Genomic DNA, 16,541 nt, shown 5'->3' with positions numbered 1-16,541 from the left:
TTACAAATGTGCACAGTCCCTAGCCCAGCCTCCCCTCTCCAGCCTCGGCAGAGCAGAGCCACAGCAGTTCCATTTTATTAACTAGCTAATTACTTTTGTGCCTATTAATAAATGGTTTTCTGTGCCTGCAAAGGTGGGGGCAGGATTTAGCTCAACATTTATTTTACTTTCCGGCCCAGGTCCGATTCAGGAAAGCGCTTAATCAAACACTTCACTTTTCACCACGTTCAGAAATCTATCATTGGTCTGCAAAGCACTTGGGCAGCAAATTCGGCAATGAATCTTGGTCACGTGCCATCTGACTGTAACCCCAATGTATTGCCATCTTTTGACTTCTGAGCCATTGGACTGGCACTTCGAATACTTCAGCTTAATGTTGAGGGTCTGTCAGCAGCCAACACAGAGTCATTAGTCCTTAGCCACTTGTCACAGTACCGATGTAATCTGTTTGCAAGAAACTTATGTTGCTATCAGCATGGCAGGACGTTATGGTACTGATGACTTTGACCTCATCTCACACTTCCCTGATGTTTCAAATGGGTTTCTCTAACAACCTGCGATGTAGATGCGGTTAACTTCAGACTATGTCGCACATCCTTGATGAGTGCCTGCTGGCTTACTTCAACCGCGGGCTACCGGCTCTTCACCTGGCTGATGATGATGCTATCAAATGGCTGGGCACACTGTGCATATGCTGAGAGAGAGCATACATTTAAAGTTAAGCACATGCTGAAGTCCCATTGAAGTCTGTGGGACTTCAACTTATGCTTAAGTGTGGATTTAGGTGATTAAACACCTTTAAAAGTCTGGTCGTAAGTGCTTTGTTGAGTTTGGGCCATAATGATTTAAGATTATTTAGAAAGTTAAGTGTTTGGGGAGTAATAAATATCACTTAAAAAAAAATCCACTGTCCCCTCATACAGCTGATCCTCTAACTCACGGTTCCATTATGTCTGTTACAGGAGAATCTGATTATTTTAAAATATATTTTAACACTACATATAAACCAAAAAAAGTAAAAGATCAAATAAATTTAAATTAAATTGAAGCCAATGGAACTCCTCATGTACTCAGAGTTAGGCTTGTGTTTAAGTAACTTGGTGAATTGGGGCCTCAATTTTTAATATTATTCCTTGAACTCCAAAGGGTAAAGTCTATTACTCTGATTCTTTTCTGTCAATAGGACTTCCTGGGAGATCTCTTTTTGCAGCACAGAAAGATGATTCCTGAGGCAAAGCTGGAAGAATACACTGATACAATGGTAAGCAAAGATAGTATTATTTATTGTGACTAGAATTTTAGACAAATCAAACTCTGTCTAAACTTGTTCAAAAGTTCAGCTAAGGAGGTACCTTCATATTTACACAAACTAGACCCAACCCTCAGCTCCCCCTCCCTGCATAGACGCCATCTTTCCCAACCCACACATAAACTTTCCGATCTCTTGTTCCTCAAAACCCACAATGCACTGCTAGTTCCCTTCTTCACTCCACATCTTCACAGGCTTTCCAGCTCCTTCCCTACTAGGAACAGCCTTTTGGGTAAGCAGCAGCATTTTGAAATTCACTAATCTAAGCCTGATCTTCAGGAAAGAACACACACATACTTTAAATCATTGGTGGTTACGATGTGTCCACAACATTGTGGCTGCAAGCAAGCATTTGTATATGCAAAATGGGTAGTTGTGTGCATAACGTATGTACCCATCTGCTTACATAATCAGCCATTTTGCATGCACAAATGTGGGTTTTATGCAAACAACTTAGGTACCCACATTTGAAAATTGTATGCGGGGTTTGTGTGTGTGTGTGAGAGAGACAGCGCATAAGAAACAAACTCAGAGAAAAATAGTTCATTTCTGATGTCAGTAATGAAGTGGAAGATGTCATCTGAGTTCCATCAAAGGCTTCAACTAATGCTACTTTCATAAACAGTTTGTGGACACATTCATAAGCACCCATGACTTCAAATTTGACCATTTATATCTAACTCAAGAACTAATTTAACTTCTTTTTGTTTTACCGTCAAATCTCACATGTCCACTTATGACAGTACATTTCCACTCCCCCCAAAAAGGGATGAAATCAGACTACAGAAGTAATTTTATAGCAAAAAAACTTGAAAATAGAAAAAAAATCCCCACAATTAGCATAAAAGTCGTTTCAGGAGAAATTTCTGGTAGCAAATAGCTTTTGCAAGGCTCCATTAAGATTTACTTCCCTGGTGAGTACTCTGAGCAACAGTTGGAGAGTAAGCAGGGCCGGCGCAACCCATTAGGTGACCTAGGCGGTCGCCTAGGGCACTACAATTTCGGGGGTTGCGACCACGGCGGTATTTCAGCGGCAGGACCTTCTACCACCTCTGTGGGGGGCGGCATTTCGGGGCAGGACCTTCCGCCGCATAGAGCGGCAGAAAAGCTGGCAGCGCTCCTGAGAGTAAGCAATTTGAAATTTGTAGAGAATGGTTGGCTCATAGCCTCTGACTTATTTCCCCTTCCTATGAGTTTCCCCCATAATTTCCCAAGACACAGCAACTGCCATTGCACATAATATGATTGCTAACACAACAGATGCAGTTAGATAGTAATACAGTTGAGAAGAAACATGGTCTAGTGGTTCAAGCATGGGGCTGGGACTCAGAAGTTATCTGGTTTCTATTCTTAGATGCTCTACTGTCTTGCTGTGTGTCCTCGGACAAGTAATTTAACATCTCTGTGCTTCAGACTTGGAAAAATGGCTGCTTTAGTGTATCTGGAGATGCATAATCTGAAATGCAAATATGCAACAGGAGGAAGAAATCTGCAAAGCAGTTATGCCAGAAGAATTTAGGGTGCTATCTAACAGCAAATTAGACTTGAGTTTGCAATGCGATATTGCAGGGGGAAAAGTCCAATGCAGTTTCGGGCTGTATATGCAGAGGTGTAGTGTCACAAAAGAGCACTGTGATAATCCTCCTCTCTGTGATTCTCAGGCAACTGCATCTGGAATATCGTGTTCTGGGCACCAAATTACCATAATACTGTTGACAAACTGGAAGGAGTTCAGAGATGAGTAGGCCAGAGGGATTCATTTACTAGGAAAGATGCAAAATATTAATTATGTATAGCTTGACTGTGCTATGACTAATGGGCACATTGTAACAGTCCACAAATATTTGAAGGGTGTAAATATCTAGAAGGGAGCAAATATAACTTGGAGTAATGGGATGAAACTCAGAAGGGGAAATTTTATCTGAACATTAGAAAAAATGGCAAATCATTAGAGTGTGGAATAGACTCCCTTGGGAAATGATGGAAGCCTTATCTTTTGGCACATTTAAAACTATACCAGACAAAGTTCTAGTAAGGGAATAATAGGAAACAAACCTGCACTGGCAGGAAGAGAGATTACCTAACCTAATGTATACCTCTAATCTCTAGATTCTAGGATTCAGTTTCCCCATCTGTAAAATGGAGATAATAACCCTTAGCTATTCCACATTAGTACAGTGGAATTAATTCATTAATATTTGTAAAGTCTTTTGAAATCCTCAAATCAAAGGTACTATAGAAGTGCAAAATGTGATTATTATTATTAATCATCCTGTCTATCTAGAGAGAAAGACAGATCTTGCAGCTACTGCACTGACCTGGGGTTCAGGAGTTCTAGGTTCAGTTCCTGGCTCTGCCACAGACTTCCATGAGGAAGTCACTTAATTTCTCTGTGCCTCAGTTCCCTGACTGTAAAATTGGAATAATTATACTTTTCTCCCACTTGTGTCTATTTAGATTGTAAGGTCTTTGAGGCAGAGACCCAGAGTAAGTACAGTGCCTAGCACAATGGCACACTAATCTCACTTGGGGTCCTAAATGCTTGAGTAAAAAATAAATAAATAAATAAAAATAACAAATAATATCATGGTGTCAATAAAATGTGTGATGACCTAAAAATGTGTCAGTCTCACCAGGAACGTCAAAGTCTGTGCATCGTGGCATATATAGCCTGTGGCTGGCTGCACACATCTCAAATAGCCAGTGACTAGATGAGTGGGCCCCAGTGCTTCTGAAGAAGTGAATAAAGGACATACAGATAGGTGTACTATTTTTGACAACATGAAAAAAGCAGCAGTCTATGATCCCATGCTGGGTATTTACAGCTTCTTGCTTGTGAGAGAAGATACAGGATAGGTATCTGATTGATCAAGTGATGCAAACTGTTGCTCCTATTAATATAATTGCAGCCCAGATGAAAGGAAGGCTTTGCAAAAGTTAGCTATTATTTTCTGAGGTCCCAGAAATGGGCCAGGTGCCTCACAAAACAAGTGAAGATACTCTCCCTGCCCCTTTTAATTACTGCTCTGGGCATTAGCAGCACTATGCTTGTCTTTGGAAGACTGCCTCCAAAGCAAATGATTTTAAAATCAGAGCACTAGGATGGAAAAGATTAGATTTGGGAGTAGGGCCTGTAGCCCTCCCCACCCACCCTCTCCAGCCATGCGACCTATGTCATAAGGATTTGTCCCTCTGCATACTTTTATAACATATTCTGGGTCAGGAGGACAATCTTATGGACCAGAGAGTGACTGCAGTGAATGTTTGTCTTTCACTGTGGAAATTGCTTTCATAGGCACTGACTTCATGGTAACTTTGCTGAAGTTTATTCTACGCTGCTTTGCCTTATAAATTCTATTTCTGTCTAACCACCACTTTCCACATATCATAATACATACCCCTCTTCTTCCTCATCTTTATTCATCCATCCCTTAAGTGACACAGATCATCTATGTGAAACACAAGGCTTGTCTACATGGATGTCTAGTTTGCTGCAAGCTGGGATGTGCATCCACCCTGTGCTAGCCCTCTTTCGAAGAGGCTAGATCAGAGCTCATTAATGAACTGTTAATACAGGTCAGTAGGGTTCACATGGACAGCTAGTCTGTGGGAGATTAGTATAAAGTAGAATGACTCCCCTGCTTGGTGCAAACTACTTGTTCATGTAGACAAGCCCACAGTGTCCAAGGCAGTTTCTTTGCTCTATCTGTTTTCAATGTGAATTGGAGCCTTTTCCCCATTTTGAACACCCCTGCCTGGGTAATGTGGATTTTTCTCATCTCCAGGAATGCGTTTCAATTTAGCGTGTTGCTTAGCAGCCATGCATTACCAGATCATTCCATTTCTTCACAGTACTTTATGATCTTTGCATCCTTTTTGCTCCTTCATCAAAAGACTGTTGATTGTGATTCAGGGCTTACCAACAAATGGAAAGTGGTGAACCCTCAGGGATAGAAAATGGGCAGTGCTTTCACTAGTGTTTATATGGGCACGTTATGTAGGCAAAATACAATCTTCAGGAGCATCAAAGTCATTGGAGATAGTCATGATGGAAATAGATGTAACTGCAGGATGCTTATTTTCTTAGTGGTGGTGGCACTCTTTTGAGCCAAAAGGAACAGTCGAAGTTCAAGGGATATACTGAAGAGGAAAGAGATGAAATTAAGCAAGGGAGAATTTAGGCTCAATAGCAGGACGAATGTCTAACAGTAGGGCCTACTAGACAGTGAAACAATTTCCCAAGGAAAATGGTCACTCAATAATGTATAATCAGACTGGAGATTATATTCTAGCAGTTGGGAGTTCTGAACAGTCTAGGGCACAATCTTTCACTGGCAGAAAGATGAACGAGATGATTTAACAAGTCTTTTTCATCTCTAAGTTATATGGTTCTGTGGAAACCACCATATGCAGTGAGAGCATCCTCCCTATCCAAAGCCCAAGTCAGCGGATTAGTGAGGGAGATTAACTGGCAGTTGTGGGATGAAATTCGCAGCCTGTGGCCATGGGAGTTCAGCACAACCCACTGCTATCACTGTGCCAATTTATGGACTGAAACAAAGCTTATTGCACCTTTCTGTTTCCTCTGCTGTAGAGTAGGCCACCCCCAATGGACTGTTCCATAGATTGTAGAGGGTGGGGCTTATCATGTGAGGTATTGAGGCCCTTTGGGAAGTCAAAGTGCAGTGCTCTGTACCTTGTAGGGCTGGGCCCATGATGGCGAGGCTTCTAGTATAATTGTTCTAACAAAGAAGCTCCTATTCGCAGGAGGGCTAAAAGGGCACTTCTGTGCTGTGGAGGCTGGCTTTTTTAGAGGCTGCATAGGAGTGAATTTCACCCTCTTTAATTTTTGTGTGTGTATATTTGCCTTCACACACATGTATGCATATATGTACAGCTAGATACATAGCATTTTGCAATTCCCCATCATTCAGGGAAATTATGTTTGGAAGTGATTTGTTCTTCCAGTTGGCACAGAACAAGCATCATGGGGGGAGGGAGCATATTCTCAGGGGCAGAGTTCAAATCACTGCACTTTCTACCCATAGCTCTTAGCAACAGCAGCCTGCCATAGGAATACTATAGCCGGGTACCAGGGGAGACCAGGCAGGTACCGTAGTTTAGAGAAGAAAATGGGAGGTTTTGCTGATAGGCTGAAAATATTCAACCCTCCTAAACTTATGAGAAAGATAGTGAAAACACATGCAGTGATGCCTGCTACTGCTTCACCACAAAGATAAAATATTGGTAATAATAGTAGAAATAATCTCTCTCCAGCTGCACATAATGAGGCTTCAATTGGACTTATGGGTTCTGGTGAAGTCACAAAAACCACAAGACTCAAGCTCATATGTTTGTCAGAACCTCAGCATGGAATCCTAGTCTTAATGTATGTACTTTAGTGGGTATTGTCTATGGATGAATAATAACCAGACCTAAAATTAACCTTGTGCTTGAGTTAACATCTCTTTCTCTCTCATTTATCTGTCTTAGGTCCCCCCTGCTGTATTAGTAGTACTTCTTCACTGTCTTCTCCCCACACCTTATTTCTGATCCTTTTTACCATTTTATTTAAGTTTCTTATTAGCCAGCAAGATATTGTAAATAAAACAACATCATTGGGCTTGATTCTCCATTGCCTTACATCTTATACCTGTGCCGAGAGGGTGTACATTGTTACCACTCTAACCTGATAGCATTTTACACCCATTTTGCAGAGGTGTACTTGGAGTACAGTGCAGAGGAGAATCAAGTCCAGGGAGGCTTTCTAGGATAATGTTGTCAATGGGCCAAATGCCAAGGTCCTGACCTGATTTGCTTCGATGCCAAGTAATGATTGAATCAGCATTTGCAGCAGGTGACTCTTTTTACATCCGTTTTCTAAGCTTGCACAGATATCACCATCCTTAATAAACTTTCTTGCACCTGTAACCATATAGCACTCAGTCATTTCAAGACCGAACAGAAACCTTTCATTCTTATGCAGAAGCCCCTTGCACTCCTTAGTTACCTTGTAAGTAAAGGCACTGACTGTTCTTAGCATTCTATAGTTCACAAAACTACTTTAGCTGTTAGTCCTGATGTATTAATGCTGCATGCAGGGAAAGCTCATTACCAGTTTGTGCTTCTACAAATCAAATTACATAGGCTGTTGAAATAATCACATACAGACCAAGGTTATTGTGGTTCATTTTTTGAATACCCCCTGATGATGATATCAGATTCACCAAAAGGCTTTAATTTGAGCACCACAATATCCTACTATGTAAAAAAAAAAAAAAAAACCAAACACTATCTTTGCCTACAAAAGAATAAAGCATTCGTTTTGTGTGATAACAATATGAGTGCTGAGACCAAAAATTCAAACAGGATTTTGCCTGAATAAAAACTAATTATGAAGTACAGTATTTGTTCTATGGAAATTAGTGGTTGGAGAGAATCTAGGGTGAAAGCCCCTCTGAAGTTATTTAGTCTCTCTTTGCCTTCCTTTTTCCCTCTGTAAAATGGAGGTAAGAGAACTTAGTTTCACAACACCTAGTTAATTCATTCATATCTGTGAAGTTCATACGATCATCAGATGGAAGGCATATAGAAGTGAAAACCATTGTTTTTATGACTAATATATCCTGACTGCAGTATGTTTATGCACTTTGTATGTTGTTTAGTGGCTCAGGGTGCGAACCCTCATATCACAGGGTTTACTACTCACAGTTGGAGCACCTCCTTGTGGCCACATCTGAGGACTAGCTCCTGAACATTAACATCAAGTTTTTCACCACAAGGTTTAACGTTACCACCAAAGTTTTAATCACAAATGGGCGTTTGCAAGTTCTTGTTATACTACACCTTCTGTTTAGATAGTCTGGTTTGTTCAATACCCATTGTGTCCTTTAATTCCTTCCTGTACCCTTGCATGTACATAGGTACTGGCTTTCCTTTTACTACAGTGTTCCGTCCTGCATACGTTGTCAATCTCAGCACATCTTTGGGGCTTTGATATTTAGGGTTCGGTGAGGTAAGGATGCAGTTACTGGCAGGCCCCTTATGGAGCTGTCTCCCAACCCCAGGGCTGTGCATATGCAAAAAGCCCACTTCCCCTCTTGGGGTCACCCTCTGGGTGAGTCCTTCCTGGCCCCCTTTCTGGAGGATTGAGACTTGAGCTCCCTTGGTTAAGGGAACCTACCTGCTGATTAGGGGTAAATGTTTCTAGTAGCACCCCCTCAGCTGTTTGCTCTATGTTGTCAGCAAGGGGCAAAGCTTCCTTCTCCCTGTCGGCCAGGTAATTTGCATGTTCACACAGACATACTGCTGGTTGTTTGGATGTGGATTTAAAACCACTGTAAACGCAAAGACTGGGCTCTGCCATAAAGAGACAGCGTCAATTTCCGCCAGCATGTTAAAACTGATGTCTTGGTGACCTACAGTTACCAACTTCTGCTTCCACAAGGAATCAGATGTGTCTGAACCCACTAGGGTACTACAAAGATGTATTCACTGGCATCTGGCAGTCTACTCTCAGAATTTGAGACACAGGCTGTTTGCCTGGATGGACAGGTGCTGAATCAGCCACTCTATCCTAGGTATTTGCCCACATGGGATCAGCATGATGATAGTCATGTGCTAACGACATTACTTCCTGAAGATGCTGAGTAGGCAAAGTTAACTGGTTACAGGGCTGCCTACATTCCATAAAGTTCCCTTTTCCCCTTCCGACGCCCCTTTTGAGACACCTTCCTCAGTGGTCGGTAAAGTGAGTTCAGGATTGTGCTCATCTGCAGAACTCTGGCAGTTAGCACTTGAAACAATTCTCTCAGCAAGCAATCTGCTACAATGGTCCCATCCGGAGCTAATTGGGCCAAATAACTCCTATGCCCTTCAGGCACAACTGCTTACTTGCAAACCTCACCAGGAAGCATCTTTCCTGAAGGAGCTTTCCCAAACAATAATCCATTTTTCATTGAGCTTTGATAAAAATGCAATACTGTTTAAACATGCTGGGCCTTATTCTCATTTACACAATGCTCTTTTACACCACTCTGGCAATGTAAAGGTACTTTAAAGTGGGTGTACAGTTCATTTGTTTCCACTGAAAGGCATCTTTATGCTGCCAACATGGTTTAAATGAAAATCAGGCCCACAACTATTTAAACCTCCCATGTGTGTTTGTACACAAATAGATCCATGATATGGGGGTGTACCTGCTGTAATGCTTTGTGTGTGTATGCAATTATCAGATTAGATCAAACACATGCTTGAAATTAGCAAGTTTAATTAATAAATGTATCCCCAGGCATTTGATGTGTAATACATGCAGAGACGGCACATTGCAGATGTGCCTGAGCTACAGTTGTCCAAGTAATGGGATTATGTCTAGTTTAGTAGATGTGGTACCTGAACTAATTTGTTGAAAGCCATTCCATATCGAGTACACGTTTTCCATATTTCATGTGCAAATCATTATTACAGAAAGGTACAACCTAGGCCTTCAGGTGGGACTTTCTTTTTCTTTGTTGACCTGAATGTATTTGGAAATCTTATTTAGGATGTTGGTCCTATAATAGGCAAAGTAGAATTTGAAAAGATGAGGGAGATCGGGGAAGGGTTTACAGTGGCTATAGCCACCCCAAAATTTGCCTTAACCCTCCTGTAGCCACCCCTCCCAGCACAAAATTCAACCATTGAAGAAAGGGTGGTATGGTATGGCATTGCCACGCTTACTTCTGTGCTCCTGCTGGCAGCGGCAATGCCTTCAGAGCTGGGTGCCTTGCCAGGAGTAGTGGCCACCACTCTCTAGCCACCCAGCTCTGAAGGCAAAGTGGAGAGAGCGGCAGCAGCTAGACTGGCACCCAGCTCTGAAGGCAGCGCTACCACCAGCAGCAGCAGAGAAGTCAGGGTGGCATATCGAGCATGGGCAAGGGGTGGGGGCATGGAAATAACAACAAATGGGAGGAGGGAGCATGCAGGGCGAGAGATTGGGAGGAGTGTGCATAAGGAAGGGGGATCACAGGTGGGGAAAGGTGACTAGGCGAGGGGAGGGGGATCACAGAGGGGGGAGTTGGGGCTTGGTTAGGGGAGGAGAATCACGGGGGAAGGATGCATAGCGGAGGGGGCAACACCGACAGAGGAAGGGGGGCATGGTTAGGGAAATGGGGAGCATGGACAAGGGGTGGAAAGCCCCAAACAGAGAGGAAGTGTGGATGGGGGAGGAGTTCCAGACAAGCAGGCATCATTCAAGGAGGGGATTGGCATGTGGTGGAATGGTAGTGCGCAGCCCGGTGCGGGGCACTGCACACCACGAGGGTGGCACAGGGGCGGGGGGCTGCAGCAGAGTTGGGAGCCCAGGGGATACTGCTGCTGTTAGCGGGGTGGGCAGGGGCCAGCAGACGCTGTGAGGCATCCAGTCCCGACAATATGGCAGTCTGAGGGCACCAGCAACAGGCTTGCCAGGCACTGAGCTGAGCTGTGCTGCAAGCCAGCAGGTGGTGTGAGGTGTGCTGGGCTGTCCTCAAGCCGCAGGTCTGGAGTCCAGGTCAGCTCCAGGCCCCTTTCCATGAAGAGGCAGCAAGGGGCCGGAGCCCCTTCCTGGGCCCTGCATAGGGACAGGGGAGCTTCAGTGCTCCCATATGTGTGCCCACAAGATGTAAAGTGCAGCCCCTGAAATTTTCTGTCTAGCCCACATCAGACACACACACACACACACACACACACAAACCCCCAGGAAGAGGCTGGCACTGCCCCTGAGAGTTTTTCTTGGTTTGGCAAAGGCAGAGCCTAGAGAAAAGAGGCAGATTGGGGAGCTGGAAGCAAAGGGAAAGAAATGATGCTGATTAGTTAGAAAATACACATTTAAAGTCAATAAAATTTAAACTTTAGGTCCAAATTAAAATTAGGAGGGGACCAAACTGCTCAGGAGATTGGTAATGGGCCAGGGATCCTTTCACGCCTAGGTCACCAATTCTAATCTAGCCCATAGTAGTAGTCATGAACACAGGTCATGGCTATTTGATGACACACACACAAAAGACATTTCCTACTCTAGAGCTCTTGTCATCTAAGTCAAACAGAAGTAAGGTAGACAACACACACTGGAAAGCCCAGATGAGGGAATAACTACAGTGGGGAGGGTTTTTTATTCTTATTATGTTATGTTTTATATTATGTACTCCTTGAGGGCATCCTGGAAGGCAAGGAGACTTTAGGAGACATATGAATGAAAAAGTAATTAGTGGCTTGGCTTGACCTATGCACAAAGAGTTATTGGCCTCAATCCACTTCTTAGGGTCACAGTCACGTGTCTCTATCACATAAATTGCCATCACAATTGGTATTAATTAGTATCTTTATTTCAATCTCATAGAGAAGCCAAAGATTTAGTGGTCATGGAGGCTGAAATTCTCCCGAAGAGATCTACGGGTTTCCTATTTGATGTATCACAGTGTATTGTGCTATTGGGCCTGTATTTAAAAATGTAAGGACCCTGAAAGAGGTTGAGATTTTTGCTGACACAAGAGCAGGGGTGAAATTAACTTAAATGACTTATTGGTACGCAGGCCGGCCGGGGTCCTGGGCAAGGTTGGGGGGGCAGCTCTGGGCCCCTGGAAGGGGCGGGGCTGGGGCCAAAATCCCCCAGGTGTGGTAGCAGCAGCCGGGAGCCCCAGGTCCTTTAAATCACCACCGGAGCCCCGGGGTAGCAGTGTCATCGGCTGGGAGCCCTGGGCCCTTTAAATAGCCAGTGGAGCCCCGGGACCCTTTTAAATCGCCAGGCCCCGGGGCAGCTACCCCTTTTGCCCTCCCCTTCCTCCCCCCATCAGTGGCCCTGCCAGTACGGTCGGCACTTTCTTGCCAGTACGCCGGACCGGACCGGTTTACTTTCACCTTTGCACAAGAGTATTTTTGAGGTTTATAACATATGGTAGAAAGTAAAAGAATAATTTCAGTGAAACAGAAATACCTAAAAGAACATGGGTGTAGTTTAGAAATAGTTTGACTATGTTAAATGATTTTAGTAATGCAGTGAGAAGCACAGTGTTCCTTCTTGTAAAGAAAAGATTAGGAAGGTGTCTTCAGCATATTTTGGTCTCTTGCAGGGAGGCAGAATGCAGTGGAATTACATCAGGGATGAATTTGGCCCTGTATTTTTTAGAATGTGGTGACTCTCACTTCATGTGGCTCTTCATATTATTTTTGTGACTATTGCATGTCACATTTGTCACCTGCAGCCCCAAAACAAGAGACTTACAGTAACATTTTCAAAAGCACCTAAGTCCTATTTTCAAAAGTGACTTAGGCAACTAAGTCCTATTAACTTTGCATGGGGTTTTAAAAATGTTACTATTAGTGATTTACTGCAAGAGGGAAAAGTGACAATTTACAATGCTTCCAAAATAAACCATAATTTTGTGCATATAAAAAGTTCAAGGCTAAGTTTTTACTCCCTGATCTCATTCAGAGCAATCACATTAGACTGCTTCACACCACACTAGACTTGCTTCACTCGTTCTTCCAGCTCCAGGTTGAGGGAAAATTAGAAAATCAAGGTTATTCTTAGTTCTAACATTTATAAAACTGTGAATGCACACAAAACAGGCTTTATGAAACAGGAATGAAACTGTAATACACATTTATGTATCCATTGTACATTCCGATCACTTTGAATTGGTGACACAATTTTCAAAAGCTTTCAGCATAGATCTAACTCTGCTCCTAATTAATTTCAGTGGGAATAAAGTTGGGCCAATGTTGAGTACTCTTTAAAAACCTCATGCTGAATATATATAGGGTAAAGTATTTGGAAGAATTCATTCAGTAAAATACTGTTATTTGTTCTTATCCAAACCTAATACTATAAAGAGTATTACCACAGACTGTGTCTCAAGTGATATGCAGGGAGGAGATGTGTTTGACAATAGGACTGAACATTTATACAAAGGCTTCTCAGGACATGCTGGCCCCTTCTCACATTCTCTACTTACTGAGCTCTTGGGAGTCCGTGTAAGTATCAGGCTCTGAACTGAATTCTGAGATGGTTGCCCCAGTTCTGGAAGATGTTTAGAAACAGCATCTTGGTTTCCCTGGCGTACTGTGAGATCACCCTTTCCTATTCTGTGTCACATGGATTGAGCTCTCTGCTGAACACTGTGCCTATTATAGAAGGTGTAAATAGGGGAGACAGACCACACATGTGCCTTCTCAAGGACTTATAAAACCACTTTGATTTTTAGAAGAGTTATAACCATTAAAGGAGTAAGTTTCATGAAAGAAATGTTACTAGTTATCCCAATACTGAATATGGGAAAGAGAACAGCAGCCTGTCTTGATGAAATATTATACCATTTTTGCAATAAAAAGTGGAATCATTTTTTTCTACACCATTTTGCCATGAATTATTTATGTTTAAGATCTATCAAGCCTCTTTTCTCCTGGCTTAAGTGTTCACCTCTTATTTATTCTTCAAACAGGCAAAGAATTCCAAAATAAAATAAAATATATGGGGGTGAGTCACCAGGAGGAAACAATCTGAATACATTAAGCAAAAGATGTCACCCATATTTATATGGATTAACTCCTTGACACTGTCCATCTGAAATTCCTGAATAAAACTAGTGGTTCTTGATGCCAAGCTTTGCTCCAAATAAACCCACCAGCTTTGACAATATAAAATGCTGACATTTCTGTGTATCAGAATGAAGCATTTTCCCCTGGGCTGTGCCATAACCATTACAACTGATGAGGATAATGATGAAATCAGGACTGGAGGGTTTTAAAGTTCCTCATGGGCCAACATTTTTCCAAAGACAATAGTGTGATGCTGGTATTTAATTTAGTAAAGAATTTATTAGGACCACAATTTACTTCTGTGCCAGGTGTGAATGGCTAGAAGTTGTGCTATGTGTTTGTTTCATTTCATAATTTGGTGGCTGGACAAAAACAGGCCAGATTGTGGCTGGCACTTGTGTTGGGTGCACAAGGAAGTGGGGAAGGTGCCTGCACCTTAGATGGGCAGTATTGCATGCTCCTAGCTACCAGCAAGGTGTCATGGCTTGGTTGTGAGTGGCCAAACCTAGAAGTTGGAGCCAGAGTCCGCAGTCTTGAGACAGGAGTCAAGAGTCGGCTGGGTCGGGATATTGGGAGGTCAGAGGCAGCAGACAGACAAACTGGCAGTCAAAAACCACAAGTCAGATGCCAGGAGATCAAGCTGGGTCAGAATCAGGAGTGCAAGTAGAGCGGTACCTTCCAGTATGCAGTACCAGCAAGAGATTTTTAGCAGGTATGGGGTACCGGGAAGACTTGGAGCTAGCCCCCCACTCCGGGGGGTGGGGCTGCGCTCTGCTCCTTAAAGGAACAGAATGCGGCTAGGGAGGGCATTCATTCTTTATATGGCTTTAACAGCACAATACATAAGCTAACAAACTTAAACATAGGCTTTATTTAAGTTTGTTAGCATATGTATTGTGCTGTTACGTTGGTCAGGAGTCCTCAAGGGGGGCGGAGGGAGGGAAGGTGTTTAAACAGTGTTTTTGATTCTGTTTCTCCCCATTGGTCTGAATTATCCATGACATCCATACTGCATCACATCAAGTCCAAATCATTAGAGGAATGCCTCTGCTTGCACTGACCAGAGGATGTTTGGATTCTGATGTCAGCCCAGTCCTGCAGCCTGATGGAAATCAGGTGTTGTCCCCCATGTACATAGAATTCTTCTTTGCAGCCAAACTAGTCTAACATGCATTTTGTTAACGAACTGGAGCAGCAAAACAAAGAAGACAAGTGCCTCATTGTCCAGCTTTGTGGGTGAGAGAACTATAAGTGAAGATTATAATGCCAGACACTGATGGCCTTAAACCAGCTGCCTCAGGAATCTGAAAGAACTTTGCTGAAAATATGTTCCTCATCTTAGCAACGGAGCTAAGACTTATCACACATCTGCCCACCTTTATTAAAATGAAGCTCCTTCTGATCTGACAGCTCAGGTATTGTCAGTTTAGTCCAGAACAATTTACAAATTTGGAACCTAATCCTGTAAACCCTTAATCATTTGATCAATCCCATTGAAGACAATGGGACTATATGCATGATTATGGACCACTTTTGTGGACTGGTAAGAGTTTCAGGAGTCTGTTCCTATAAAGGAAGTTGAATCCCCCATTGAAATGCAATGTTTGGGTACAATACCATAGAGCAGTTTAGGATACAGTTCTATTTAAAATTTGTCTTTTAGTAAGTCATACATATGCTGAAATAGCTCCTCACCCAACTCCCATATTCCATATAAACAGACTGAATACTACATATTTGGGGGGAAAGTGAGTAGTTAAGCATGTTGATGTTTGTATATACAAAGGGGGGGTTGGATAGGGATGGGGAGAGCATGGGGGCCCTGGGCTGGGGCAGGGATGAGTCACGTGGGGAGGTCACGTGCCTTCCCCTTGTGTCCCTCCCATGAGTGCAGTACCAGCAAGAAATTATTTCTACTTGCACCACTGGTCAGAAGGCCAGGAGATCAATCAGGGGAAGCAGGAGCAGGTATAGCTAGCAGGAAGCACAGGGGGCACAGTCTGGACCAAGATGAAACCTAGTTGTTCAGATGGCTTCCTGTTCCTGACGCTAGCTTACGTGGGGCCAGCAGGTCCATCAGCCACTCTGGGACTCCACCACTTGGACCTCAGGGGCGGAGCCTCACACTGGGGCTGGGCTTCATGGGTTTCAGGTAAGCTATTGCCAGCAGGCTGCCAGGTGGAGGGTTGGAGCATGGCTGCTCCCATGAACCTTGCAGGCCCTGGTTTGAGACCTGTGGGTCGTGACAAAAGGGATTGGTATGAAGAAGTAGTCATTCTCCTCTCCCTCCCCCCATTGCTGATCAGGTGTGGGAGAAGCATGCTGCACCATAGGAGGTGTATAGATGGTGTGCTAGGGTAGTCAGCACACTTCTTGGGGACTTGGGCAATATTGCATTCCCTCTGCACTGCTCTCCTTACAGTGGGAAGGGCAGTGCAATTTTTCTAGACCATTCTATGTTCATATTTTCTTACCCAGCTATCTCAGTGTTACTATTTTATGGCAATTTTGTCTTCTTGATTTTAGATGAAGATCTTTGACAAAAATAAAGATGGACGATTGGATCTGAATGACCTGGCAAGGTATTTTTTAATGGTACCGTTATGGTTTAGCAGCTTCTAGTGGCAGACCTGGGCAAGCTGATGGTTTATACTGCGGAGGCCTGAGTTTGAATTCT

At 43.2% G+C, this 16,541-nt stretch overlaps 1 protein-coding gene across 1 annotated transcript in view; it reads left to right on the top strand.

Annotated features, from left to right (window-relative positions):
• SCGN (secretagogin, EF-hand calcium binding protein) overlaps nucleotides 1-16,541 on the top strand; it is a 48,889-nt gene that overhangs the window by 23,051 nt on the left and 9,297 nt on the right. Inside the window, exons 6-7 of the mRNA XM_065399923.1 lie at nucleotides 1,184-1,261; nucleotides 16,391-16,446. Coding sequence (XP_065255995.1) covers nucleotides 1,184-1,261; nucleotides 16,391-16,446 — 134 coding nt within the window. The remainder of the gene's footprint in view (nucleotides 1-1,183; nucleotides 1,262-16,390; nucleotides 16,447-16,541) is intronic.

Source organism: Emys orbicularis, chromosome 2 (genome assembly GCF_028017835.1).
Source record: "Emys orbicularis isolate rEmyOrb1 chromosome 2, rEmyOrb1.hap1, whole genome shotgun sequence".
NCBI classification, from domain to species: Eukaryota; Metazoa; Chordata; order Testudines; family Emydidae; genus Emys; species Emys orbicularis.
The sequence above is the reverse complement of the archived record's forward strand: the minus strand, read 5'-3'. Positions and strand labels throughout refer to the sequence as shown.